The sequence below is a fragment of the Bombus flavifrons genome, chromosome 2, assembly GCF_040668555.2.
Source record: "Bombus flavifrons isolate JBK064 chromosome 2, iyBomFlav1_principal, whole genome shotgun sequence".
Lineage (NCBI taxonomy): Eukaryota > Metazoa > Arthropoda > Insecta > Hymenoptera > Apidae > Bombus > Bombus flavifrons.
The window spans coordinates 6067099-6080798 of record NC_138443.1 but is presented as its reverse complement, the minus strand read 5'-3'; the positions used below and the strand labels follow the sequence as shown (position 1 = coordinate 6080798).

The 13700-nt window shown below is 34.2% G+C and overlaps 1 protein-coding gene across 2 annotated transcripts in view; it reads right to left on the bottom strand.

Moving 5' to 3' along the window:
- LOC138190060 (potassium voltage-gated channel subfamily KQT member 1-like) overlaps nucleotides 1–13700 on the bottom strand; it is a 51087-nt gene that overhangs the window by 20400 nt on the left and 16987 nt on the right. For both annotated transcript variants that reach the window (XM_069132543.1, XM_069132542.1), the window contains exons 2-3: nucleotides 10508–10878; nucleotides 4242–4421 (exon numbers count right to left, since the gene is read on the bottom strand). In XM_069132543.1, the coding sequence (XP_068988644.1) occupies nucleotides 4242–4421; nucleotides 10508–10604 (277 nt within the window). In that variant the 5' untranslated portion in view covers nucleotides 10605–10878. The remainder of the gene's footprint in view (nucleotides 1–4241; nucleotides 4422–10507; nucleotides 10879–13700) is intronic.

Below are 13700 nucleotides of genomic sequence, written 5' to 3'. Positions count from 1 at the left end.
AAAGTCGTAAAACTTTCAATAATTATTTTCATTCGTGTATTATCCTGTTCGGAAAGCTTCGGTCAACTATTTTCTTCACTGATTCAATAATATTCTCAAAGCAATTGTACGTTCTACATTTTGCAAGCAGCGATTTGACAAGTTGAATCACCGACTTTCGACCATTTTTCATAAATATCAATTTGATCAAATTGCACCAAACCGATACAGCAACAGAAATCAAAAGAACTTACACAATTATTTTAAAAAGCATATTGTTTCAGATGGTCCTTTGTTTGATTAAAAATGTTCATTTTAAAACTAGTTGTACCTATTTCCGCATACCATTCGTCTTAAAACGCATTTTGTTCATGCATTTATGGAAAATATAGAATGATATATCTTAAATCGAAGCATCCAAAGGCTTTGTTTCTTAGGTTTCACCTTTTTAGTTTCTTTTATTTCTTTAGTGCATTGATAAAATTATGAATTTGCATAAATGTCCGTAATATGTTTATTCTACAACAATCAAATATTTGGTTCAAGGCTTAGGGGAAACACAAGTAGATTATTGTTAATTAGTTTATTCGTCCGAAGATCCTGTTACTTGGTTAAAGCATGAACCTTCAATACGCTAAATTATTCATTCATACCAGGAATTACGTACACGGTGTAGCTTGGAACGCATCTCCGTATTATACATCCATCCCGTATACATATAATCTGCATAGAGATCGTATTATATTATATAATCGCATGAACTATTTACCATTTGTCAAAGCCTCAGATGTTTCGCAAAGCTGCTGCAAAAGCACATCGCGAAGCCCATATATGAAATAGAAACGTGTTCAATGCAATCGAATCTCTTTGATAATTCACAGCTATGATTTCGTTCGATAAAGATAGTATAAAATAAAACCCGTATTTGATTAAAATACTTAAATCGAATTTTATTATTTGCTATCATCCTCGTCGATTCTTAATAGTAAATCTTGTATTTACAAGAGCTATATCATTTAAGTAAGATTGATATTATCTTATAAACGCTTCTATTCCGAAGGTATTGTTATTATTTCCATCGTTTTCGCAATCGATCGCAAAAATTTCCCTGTGCAACGTACAGCAATGCACACTCGCGGCAGCAGTTACAAAACATCGAACTTCATATTACCGATGAACTATAAATACGAGTTACGTTCAAGTCGATTAATACGTAATTATTTGTTATCCACTGGTTTATTTATTAAACAAAGTCGTACAAATGAAATTTTCCAACTCCTTTTGACGATATACATATCTTTAAAAAACAAAGAGAGACGCATTTATCACTCAAATACAATCGATATTCCATCGGAATGTAAAATAAAATTTATGCAAAATTCTTATTGAGTAACCCAAGAATGAAATGCTTTATTACATAAGAAATTTACAAATTTGCCAATTGCAATAATGAAATTCTATCGCCAATCAAACAGCAAATTGCTCGAAACTTTTTCAATTAAAATTCAGTATGCTAATTCAACTTAAGTTTCTTATCAAAAAATACATTACTTTTTGTCGAGTGCGACAAAGAGACGCCTGTTCGATCGAATGGATTGTCATTTAACGAGATAAAAATTTGTAGCTGCTACGGGACAGAATTGACGAGGGAGAGACGCACGATTGCACGAGCGGTTCGATCCGCGCCTTTTTATCCGTCACTCTTTCATTAAAAACTGTCGAGTGCGCCCACGAAAAAACCACAGCAAGCTGAACACGAACCACAGGTTCCGAGTAATCCAATTATTTGGCGAGTAAATATCGGCCACGCATGAACTTGAAGCGGACAGAAACAATCTGATGCGGAATTAAAGCATGTCACCCATAAGGAAATACGATATTCTCAGGGGATATTCGTAATTAATGCTATTCGAGCCACGAGTCGAACAATTTCGAGCGATTTCTTTTTCAGGATATTATCGACTCGATTGAGTTTAATGTCACAATGGCTACAGAAGGTATTAATTTTTTATGTCCTCTTGCCTGATTATAATACGGCATATTTTATTAGTTCTTCTTCTCCGTAATAAGTTGAATACTTGAGACATTGAATAATTAGTTTAAAACGGGAATTAATCTGTATATAGAACGACATATAACTGTATCTGAACTTTTAAACAATCGTTGACTTAAAAAATTCAGGAGATCATGAAACTGTGGCATTGTATCATTTAAGAAATTTAAGTACACCGAAGGCGTAGAAGATTGCGATGTAAATAAAATCTTCAACTAATTACATCTTGTTCGAGACGATAAGATCAATTTTTCCTTCAAGCGTAATTTGCAAAAGACAATATGTTTTACATGCACTACGTATACAATGATCAAACTGAACTAAACACATGACAAAAAGTTAGATTTTCAAATGAAGTATTTAAAATACTGAAAATCCGATATATCGTTACTTACAGCGGCAAGTAATTGTTTAATTTAACAAAATTTTTCTCCAATAGTTTGCACCATTTTCCAAGTATATCGTTCTTTTTCGATAAATTCTTTACCATCTACCATTATTTTCATATTAATCCGGAGCATATTCGTTTTTAATACCTTATCGCGTATATAATAAATTATTTATCAAGCTTATATTATTTGTACGGCATAGCAGATATCGGTGTATCCAAAAATACATTCGATACAATCATGAATTTATCTACCTTTGATCTAGCGCTTTACTAACTTTTTTCTCACACTATCGCTTAGCAACCTGACTGTAACCAGGACCTCACCCCTGAAACGCTTCCGCTTACAGGATATGACGTCATCTACCCTTCCATTACGAACTGAAAGTAAGCCGATCCTTCGCAGTCAATATTTAAGCTGTATCTACATACGCCACTGGTGTCCGAGAAATCCCAACAATTCTTCACATTTCACCAACTTACTTTACACTAAAATTTGAAGGAAGAATAATTTCTTATTTATTGAAATACTATAGCACGGTGCATGTTTGTTTCGTTTATTTCTGATTATAAATCTTCTCGATCTATATATTAAGAAGCGTTTAATTTATAAAAAGAAACGATTATAATCGACCATTATGCAAAGTAACATGTATGGACGAAAAATGGTTGATAATAGTTGAAGTGGATCTCACTTCTAGGAAAACTCTACATCTTCTCTAGTATTTAGTTTTTGGCACAACGATTCTCTTTACAGCAGCTTCTTTCGTCTCTATTATATTGGGTTGGCAACTATTCCATTACCACCTTTTATCATTATCACCTAATGACAAAATTCGCAATCACTTAGTTGACAACCCAGTACCGCGGAAAGATTGCCGACATACAGACAATGTCGACGATAAAGCTCAAATGCCGACAAGCCGAAAGAGTGGGAAAATTTCAATAGGTCTAACGGCCATCAATATATTTCGGCACCGCAGCAGTTGATATTCAGTTAGCCACCAGAGAGTCAAGAATCAAAAGTCGTTAATCGAGAATTGTAATATCACACTACTGCATTAAGTTCACATTAAATAATCATCATTTTCTATTTAATTCTCTGTAATAAATCAATTTATCAATACATTATCATGTAGAACAGAAACCACTGGAAATCCTAATTTCTAACATTTCTGACAAAGAAATCCTATAATACATTCATCCACGCGTTTGCTTTCTTTATTCCGAGATATAAAACCTCAACAATAATACGAAATACAAGACCATTACGATTTGATAAATCAATTTGAAAGATCCACGAAACACACAAAAATTAACACTTTAACGACCAATAGCCTATTAATCGGTTTTTGTTGCCGACGCTCACCGACCGATAGCCTATTAATCGGCTTTTTATCGTCAACAATCTTTTTCATTATTTCAGCAGTAATTTGTTATTTAGTACTAAGGTATCTTGCCCAGTTGCATTAGTTGCATTGCTTCGTAAGCTCCCACAGTTTTATACCAATTTGAAAAACTTACCATTCGTGATGAACGAAAAGAATGGTATTGGAGAGTCTAAACCGAAACAGAGCCGACGGCAGGGAGAATGTGCTGAGCCTGAGCTGCCGGTCGGACGTGCGTATACTGTTGAACAGCTAGCGGTCAGTAAAGTGTTAAGAAGATGAAGAAGCTCAAATTCCAATGAACAAGGTTACAGTCGATTGCCATCTAACAAACCGGGCCGTGAAACTCTCAATACATTATGATATTAAAGGTAAATAAATATCGCAATATTCAAGTGCATCAAAGGGGAACAATAATCGTGAACAACCTCACCTCCGCTAAAAGTATCATTGTTGTCGGACTGCAGCGTAGCACTCGTGTCGGATAAGGGCGACGGTGCTGGCCTTAAATCCGACGGTGGTTCCAATCTCAGTAAATCACTTCCGCCATCTCCACCGCCTCCGTTTCCTTTTCCGACCTGTACAATCGTCACGTTCAGTGGTCCCCGGTTACCTGTCGTAAAACAGAGAAACTGCTATGAGGCTCGGACACCAAAAATACATCGCCTAGATGTTTGCAACGACGGTGCTCGCTGATACTACTTCCGGTCAATTCGTCGACCAATGTATTGCATGTTTACCAACTAACTTGCAAATTGGAACTTGCATTAATCCATCAAGACGATTTCATTTGTATTTTTTTTTCTTCGATCAATTTATATAATCCTTTTTTTTTTACATTTTTTTATCTTCCTCGCAGTTTCTTATCTCATAATCTTAATTAAAAGTATTTAATAAAGCTCTTTGTATTACTTTATAAATTACTTCCTATTACTTTATAAATTTTTATTATATTCTCGACTATGCGTGTGACTTTATAAATGATTATCGTGTAATCCACGGAAGCATAAAACAATGGAGAAATGATGAAAGCTGTATGTAGTGTAAGTGTAAGAAGAACTACGGATATTACAAAATTATTAGAAATATAATCGGTATAAACGAATTTTATCATTATCAAGTCAATCACTAACAAGTTTCTTTCTTTCATATATGCATGCGTAATAGTAGAATGAAGCATATATATCTTTTTATTCCATCTAGAATTATTCCATCTCAAATAACCCAGTGATAATTAACCAAGAGTAAATTACTCGTTCGATAAATGGAAAAAGAATGCAACTTCGTGTATGCTGAAGTTACATATAGTTTCTCTGGAAATTATTATAGCCAGAGGCCATTTTTTCGATCGATACTGGCGCTGTAGACGCGATAATTAATTACCACGAGCTCAACTAAAAATACAATTACGTTAATGCGGTATGTTACGTCTATATGCATGCAACTTTCTATAGAAAATGTTTCATTCTTTCTCTGCGGTACGTGAAGCGCGCACACAATGGTGTGCGCGACACCTTAGAAACACGTTCATTGAAACATTCTTGCGCTCGATGAAAACCAACCAGCATGTATAATGTCGAAAATCACTCTTGCATGGCTCTTGCAAGGTCAGCATTGAAGATTTGCAAGTCAGAAACACTTGAACTATCAGATGGACGAACATCTAACACTCGAACGATTCGAACTCTCGAACGAGTTGGATAGGCGATTATTCGAACCATTTCATCAGCCGAATAGAAACGTCGAATAGTCCTGCAGAATCATTTAACATTTCGCTAACGTTTTAACGTTCGTATCCATCGTTTGGGAATATCTATTTTCCACTCACTTTCCACCGTGAATCAGTCGATCAATACTAATTCGACGAGCAGCCAACCGTACAAAAATCGCGTATCAATGTGATTAAAGACCTTTTAACCTCGGGAAGAGTAAATTCGCGACGCGTCAATGAATATTTAAGTTGAAAGTAAATCTGATATTAGAAAGCCAGGCTCTGTAATTGAAACACAAAATTAAATCGAGCATGTTTACATCAGTTTGCTCTATCTTTCGTGAATTCTGAGTTTATTAGTAATTGAATTAATTACGAAAAGTAAACGAAGGTGCGTGCAAATAGTTAAACGCTCACGATGTTTCCCACGTGTTATCATTTTCGATAATATAAAAATGGCCAACGCAGATCGATCAAAGTACGAGTAGTCGACGGCTTGGAACTTTTTCCGCGTTATATTTATTCATCAATGTCGGTCAACCGATCAACGTCGTTGACAATGGCAGATTATAATTATTCGAAGGAATACGATTATGAACGAGGAAATAGGCGATGAGTTTCTCGGGAACGTTACTAAGTGGCAATTAACCTTCGTTTTACCGAGCTTCGAGTAAGCTGTGTCAACGTTAAAGCCACTTAACTCTTAATCTATGCCTTCCCTGATTTCCGATTCAATAAATTATCGAAAATATCCGATGTGATAGAGTTTCCGAAAGAAAACAATCAATTCCTCGGAAAGAGCGTCGATGTGTAATATACTCTGAAATATACTTTGTTAAACCTGCTATCCGATGACTTAATGTTATGACCTTTTCTCTGACACAATTAGACATATAATATTTGTGTGTACGTGTGTATGTGTGTATGTATATATATATATATATATATATATATATATCTTCCTACAGGTTAAACTTACTAACCAGTGACGTAATACTACGACCTTTCGTTGTTTCACAGTTTTACCAGATCTCCTCGGGGACTATCCTTACTAAATGTTGGTAGATAGGAAAAAGAGATATAAGGGAATAGAGACATTATGTTTGAGTAAAGAAGATATAGTAGTTGTGAACGGTGACGTATTTCTAAGGGTCATGTAGGACAAGTAGATCAATGCTATTTTTATTTTCTTTTACGATTTATAACAAGGATTTAACCTGCGTATGGTCAGACGTATTCGTGAAGCTGAGGAAATCGAAATCGCGTAGCTATCCGATACGAAAAATCCGATTGCTTGTAAGACGTTTATGATAAAGATCAAAAATGGCAAGTATATGACTTAAAAAGTAAGAATTCTTTTTACAAGACCCAACTATCAAAGCTACACAACCAATACACGGATATTCATTCGAGCCATCGTTACTCGTCGCGTTTTATTTCTCCTTCGAAATAGTTGACTATCGTGCCGCAGATTTCACGATAAATACGAAGAAACATCAAATCCTTATCGCGTCCTATCTATACAATCCGGTAGAACACTACTGACTTCCGAGTATATCGTATACGTAATAAAGGAAGACAATAAAATTTTACTGCTTAAACAGCCCTCGTAAAGCTCGGCTTTTCATAACCGATGACCAAATTCAAAATTATGTCGACTGGTGCACTCGGTGCAGGACCATTCAGATTTTTATGAAAATTTAACGGACGCTGCATAATCTCGGTTAAACGAGATTCGTCGTTAACGTAACGATTGCCCGACGAATTTTCCATATCTTGTTCACAATATCGATGAAAATTCTACGCTCTCCTAAATATCGTCCAGTATAAAAATATATGTATATATATATATATATACAAAATATTAGAAGGTATTGTATTTAATACATTTATACGGATTATGTAACTCCATTTGTGTGAACAAAATTTCAGTCGTGCCTGATTAACTGAACTTCAAATGAGCGCCTATTATCTGAACTACTGCCGAGCATCAATCCATTTATACGAATGTCGAACAATAAGATGTAAACAATAAAGGCACGCATTATGCGACACACTCTCGTAATTCATTATTGATTATGTATTTAAAAGCAAAATCAATGTTTCGTTGACTCCTCTCGTACGAACGTGAACTTTCTATTAAACTGAACGAAAAATGATAGATGGTGGGGAGAAATAGGTGGACTTCTATTATACGAACGACCTAGTTATTTGAAACGACTAGTCCTCCGACAGGTCCATATAAACAAACTCTGCAGTATTTATAAAACATTGGTATTATAGGTAAATCCAGCTCGCATGAAAGCTTAATCGAGTTAGAAATAATTTTACGAGAAGTTTGTTCTATAAAAAAACAAATGTAATTTGAAATCTTGCGATTGGCGTAGCCTTCTCGTACGGCTTTTGCAATTAATAGGATCCTTCAAGGATTAAAATTTAAAATCTATCAAGCTGTACAAAAAACTTCTTCACCTAAGTATACGTTTAAAAATTGTGTGAGAAACTAAGAAAACCTTGTGCGAAGACAAAACATGTAAAATAGAGATAGTTCTAGGATCAAAGACAGAAACTGTTCTTCAAACGATATAAGAAATTCTTCAGTACTGAGTAAACATTTATAAAACATGTGAAAAACGAAGAAAACTTGCAAAGACAAATTTACAGATGGGCTAAAAAAAGTTTTAGGATTAAGAATGAAAATTATTCTTCAAACGGTACAAGAAGTTTTTTCGACTGAGCGTACCTACGCATATTTAGCTCATTCGCTCACCGTTTGAACTAAATGATGATGTATTTTACTTGTCTTGCTTCACATTTTTCTTGTCCTCGCAACGTTTTATAACAGTGTTAACAATATACAGACAGAATGTATAGTCTTTGTTTTTGATACGCCAGTGTCAGATATGAATTGTTGCTTTCCGTTAAAATAGATGTATCATTATTAGATGCTCTTTTTAACATGCCGATCCGTACCCTCAAATTTTTTTTAGGATCTTCAACCTCAAAATGTAGTTTCAAAATAGGAAACGAAGAGCAATTTGAAAAACACTATCGCGCTCTGAGTGTGAAATTTGTAACGTGGATCTGTGTGTCGTACCATGCTTTAAAATATATCACACTCAATTGTATTATTAATTATTAAATTAAATTATTAAAGTTAAAGTATATGCATCCTATCTTTAAGAAAAATTATAATTTAATTATCAAAAACTTCGTTCCAATGTGCTTGCGTAGAGAACAGCATTATCTGCCACAAATTGCAGTGCTGTATCGTTTACGCGTAATTCGCGTCAAACTCTGCTGTACAGAGAAACAGCCTTGCACAAAATTCAACCTTACCTAAGAGGTTAATGTAATAAAGAATAAGTTCTCTTGCATTTGTAGTACATCGACGTGCCGTTAGGTGGCCTATAAAATATTTGCTTTCTCACTAGTTGTCGCAAAGGTAGTATATTGCTTTATATACGGGAAACAAATCGTACCTTACGTACTTCCTTCGGTAGTACATATACTAAAAGTCGATAAGTCCTGTTTTGCGACCAAGTTTCAGGACAAAAAAAAATCAAGCAAGAACAAAATTACATAAAAGCTCCGCCCCCCAGCGGCTTAAATCCAAAGAATATACAAAAATCACAAAAAAATTGTAAAACACCGACACATAATATAGTATGGCTACGTCGTACCGTCGCGTATCGGTACTTTTGCCTAGCACACCATTACCAAAATTCACAGTTTATTTGAATATCAAAATGTAACGAAAAATGTATCCTTGGTTTAATAAACATTATTAAAAAAAAAAAAACATATACTAAAAGTGGAACGATCAGAGAAGTGTCAGCGTGGCCCCTACGCAAGGGTTTTGTCATGCTTGCAAACTCGTGATGTTCCATTGAAATATGTGTGTGTAATATTATGCGTTACAATCTGAGTGGGCGCCGCACAGTGACACGCATATTACAGTGTGTGAATGTGGGTGTGAATTTGTGAGTACCTGCGTGACAGGAAGGAAGGATCCCTCAACGAAAGAAGAGAAAATGATGATGTAACTTGGCAGGAAGAGGAGCAGTGACACACTAGAAGAGTTTAAGTAGTGAAACACATGAAATTGTTATCTATAAACATCTTGTAAAACACGTGCTAAATAAATAAAGAAATAATTTTTTTTATTTACAACGAATTCCTACATATTTATTTCGGCATTTACAACCCATAATTCTCAACACGTAATATGCATTCAGTGTAACAAAAATCTCATATGATAAATAGTTAATGTTTTATTTGAGACAACTTATCCGCCACATAATTGCAGTGCTGTATCGTTTACGCGTAATTCGCGTCAAACTGCCGTACAGAGAAAGCCCCTCACAAATTTCAACTGTATTTAAGAGATTAAACAAGTACGGAAAGTGCTTAACGATGTTGAAAGTTAACTGTCGCGAATTATGAAGAAACATTTTAGTTTATTTAATTTTTCGCTAAAATCGCCAAAAAAGAGCACTTTGATTTATTCCATTGATTCAAAATGATACTTAGCGCTAACCTTACCTGGCTCGGCTAAATGACCGGTTTCAAAATTTCATTGAAAATTGTACATTTATTGTTATTTCTTCTGTAAATTCTAACTTTGTAAAATCTAACTTTATGCATATTCCTATATTATCCGATTAATCAATTTCTCGATTTTTCTTAATATAGAAATCTACATAAAGTTAGATGAACGAAAGAAACAAGTACAGTTTTAAATTAAATTTTGAATCAGATCATTCAACCTGGTAAAGTTAGCGTTAGACTGCGTAGTTATAAACAAAGAATGTATCTGATGAAAACCATCCCGAGTCATAAAAGGTAATAGAAATTTTTTCCAGAAGCGATACAAAGGTAGTACAATACGAAAAAGACAAAAAGCTCATAATTCATTAAAAAGGTGTGAAAAAACGAGGAAACTTTATGCGATGGCAATAGATAAGATAAAGGGAGGAACGTGTTACCTGTTCTGGAGGGTGGAAGCAGCAATCCCTGAACCTCCTCTAGAGGCATCGCCTGTCCGTGATGGTCTCGGTAAGGTCGATGAGGTCGATCCTTCATGCCTCCTAACGAACGCAATGGTGGCGTTCGTCTTTGCCAGTTTCCACGTTGAACAACGATAGTAACGTTTGTTATCGGAGGTAAGGATCGAGGCGAAACTCAGGATCGGGTTCGGGAGACTGTGCGAGTCCTGAAGGACTCCTGGCGATGATGAAGGACGGTGGTAGAGCGTCATCGCCCCGCCGTCGTCCCTAAGACCATGCCCAGCTTACAAAGAATCTCGAGTCGAACAGTTTGCAGTGTGCTACTTCAACAAGTTTGATCTTCTTTCGCTCTGTAACAATAAACAGAGAAAGTTTTCGTTAATTATTGAAATTTCGATTGTCAGGAATAAACAGTGAGTAAGAAAAAGAAATCGAGGAAAACTTAAAAAAGAAAGTTTAATTCTTCTCGGTGGAATTCTACACGGATATGGATATGCGTGTGTTTATTAAATTTTTCCATCGAAATATCTGAAGTTGGAGATTTCTTTCATTCGTAAATAATATTTGATGTATTAATGAAAATATAGAATCACGGAAACGAGCATTACAATTTTTTATATTTTATTTTACATTTGTATTATATAATTTTTATAGTATTTATATTATATTTTATATTTGTTTCGACAGTTTTAGAAATTAATTTTAGTCACCGCAACGTTTCGTGTTTTTCGCGTATAACATGCTATCGATTTAATTGGCCACCTATTGCAATGATGTAATAATTATAATAATTCATTAACCAGGGCTGCACATTTTCTACCATCGATTAATAGCAAATTGTGTATACATATTTAACAAGTATATTTCAGGTAATTTAAATACGTCGGTTTTTTATTTATAAAGTTTCGTAATTAAACATGAAAGAACTATCAAGGAGATTATTTATTCGTTGCGTCTCATCGAGTTGTTAATAATCTAATTCTGAAGTAATCACAACGTTGATTAACAATCAGCTACGTCATGCAATCAATTGGCAAGTTGATATTGCAGATTTAATAATATTGCGTTCTCTGATAAATTCCGTAATGCCGTTAAATATAATTAATAATTATTATTCGATTAATCGAAGGTACAGAATTTTGTAAAATTTGGCAGACGTGCGATAAAATGCAGATGATATTTCATACAATTTGGAATTATTTTATATTATAAAATGAATTTGGTTTTGAAATAATATATTCCATCACTTTATATGATATTATTAAAAGTAACAAATTATCGATGGTACTCGTTAAATGCAAGCTGAGTAATGGATCTTATGCTAAAATTTTACGATTTCGACTGTAATTGCCAAGATTACTATGAGAGGACTACGACCATTTTTTCTACGAAACCAATTTAGGTCACATATTGATTGCTGTTGTGAAAAAGTTGTATCTTGTAGATAGACATAGGTATAATCGTTGAGCTGCTGATTGCACTGTCCTCGAAACTTATCATCAACCTTACAGACCACTTTACAACAATTTTTCAACCCATTTACGTATCATTAATTAACTGGCAATGAATAACTTTTCTCGCAATTCTACATTTTATATTTGTATTTTTATTAAATCTATGATTCTGTACATATATTTTTATGACGTTTGAATCATGCATTTTTTATCGTTACACATTTCTTTCTGTTTGAAAAAATAATACGAGAGGATACTAACAGCTGAATTAAATTACTTGAAATATTCCAGATGATACAGTAATCTACAGTGCCACGTCTATCTTTCCATTGTTCTGCGTTACAAGTAACCCGTACGATCAGTTAAAGCGACTATAAATACCGAAAGGAAAAGATAAGCTTAATGTTGAAATATCTTTACAACTTTAAAATTATTGGAAGTACTGAAAATTGATTTAAAACATATTTCTGGTGAGAAAGAGGAACAACTTTTGATTATCACACCTTTGAACATGAACTACGCGAAGTAGACTGAAAACTAGCAATAAAGCGATCTGCCAATATACAAAATCTCTTGCCTATGCATATGTAGATCGTACCAATAACCAACACCATAAATCATTCAACGATGGCAGAGTTCTTTCGTATTGCCAGCAATTTGGTATCAAAACGATACTTCTAAACAGCTTATCATAAATCGTCATTCTCATTGTTGTTTTATCATAGGAACGTACGCCGCGTGAATACAAAATAATTAAACCTTCCACGTTTACATATAAACAATATACAGAATGTTAAAACCCAACTAATGTGCAAAATAAATATTCACATAAAAATATAAATCCGAATTTAGTACTTTCACTCCTCGTTAAAAAGATAACCCAGTAGTGCTATCTTTAATTTCTCAATGACGCGTGCGAAGTTTTTCGTCTGTAACGTATAATATCAAAACATTATGAGCTCAGAATATGCGGTTCATTGAAAATAATTAAAAATATTATGAAGTTTAGTGTGTAACAAAAAAAATTGTTTTATTTTAAGAACGAGATAATAACATATCTACAATAAGAAAATAATAATCAACATAAATTGTAACTAACAATAATTACTTATCAAACATATATACTTATTTAATAAAGGGTACATCCCGCTTTATTTTCTATTGCTTCGATTGTACGATTTGCTGTCGATTTATATAGTTTCTGGATATAATTTTGACTTAACGTATCTCATTTGCGTACAATTGCATTTTTTAATTCTTGTATGTGTTGATACTGCTTTCCATTCGCATATACGCCGTGAACAAGTTCTGCCCAGCAATTTTCAATAATATTAAGGTCCGGGGAGCGTGCAGGCCACGGCAAAATAGATATATTATTTTCATTAAAATATGATTAGACCAATCTTGATGTGTATACAGATGCATTATCTTGTTGAAAGATGTAATTAGGTCCAGAAATGTGTTCTGCATGATTATTTATTTGTTCTTTGATTAAATTTATATATCGGACACTATTCATTCTCCCATTGTTGAACTTGATACTTGTCTTGCCGAAATAACCGATGCCGGCCCAAACCATCACGCTGCCTCCTTCCATTTGTCGTCGAATTTCTGACATTGTCTCTTTCCTTGTGTCATGAAAATAATAATGGAACCCATCAGGACCATCCAGTTGAATCTTTTTCGTCTGAAAATGGTACCCTTCTCCATTACTTTTT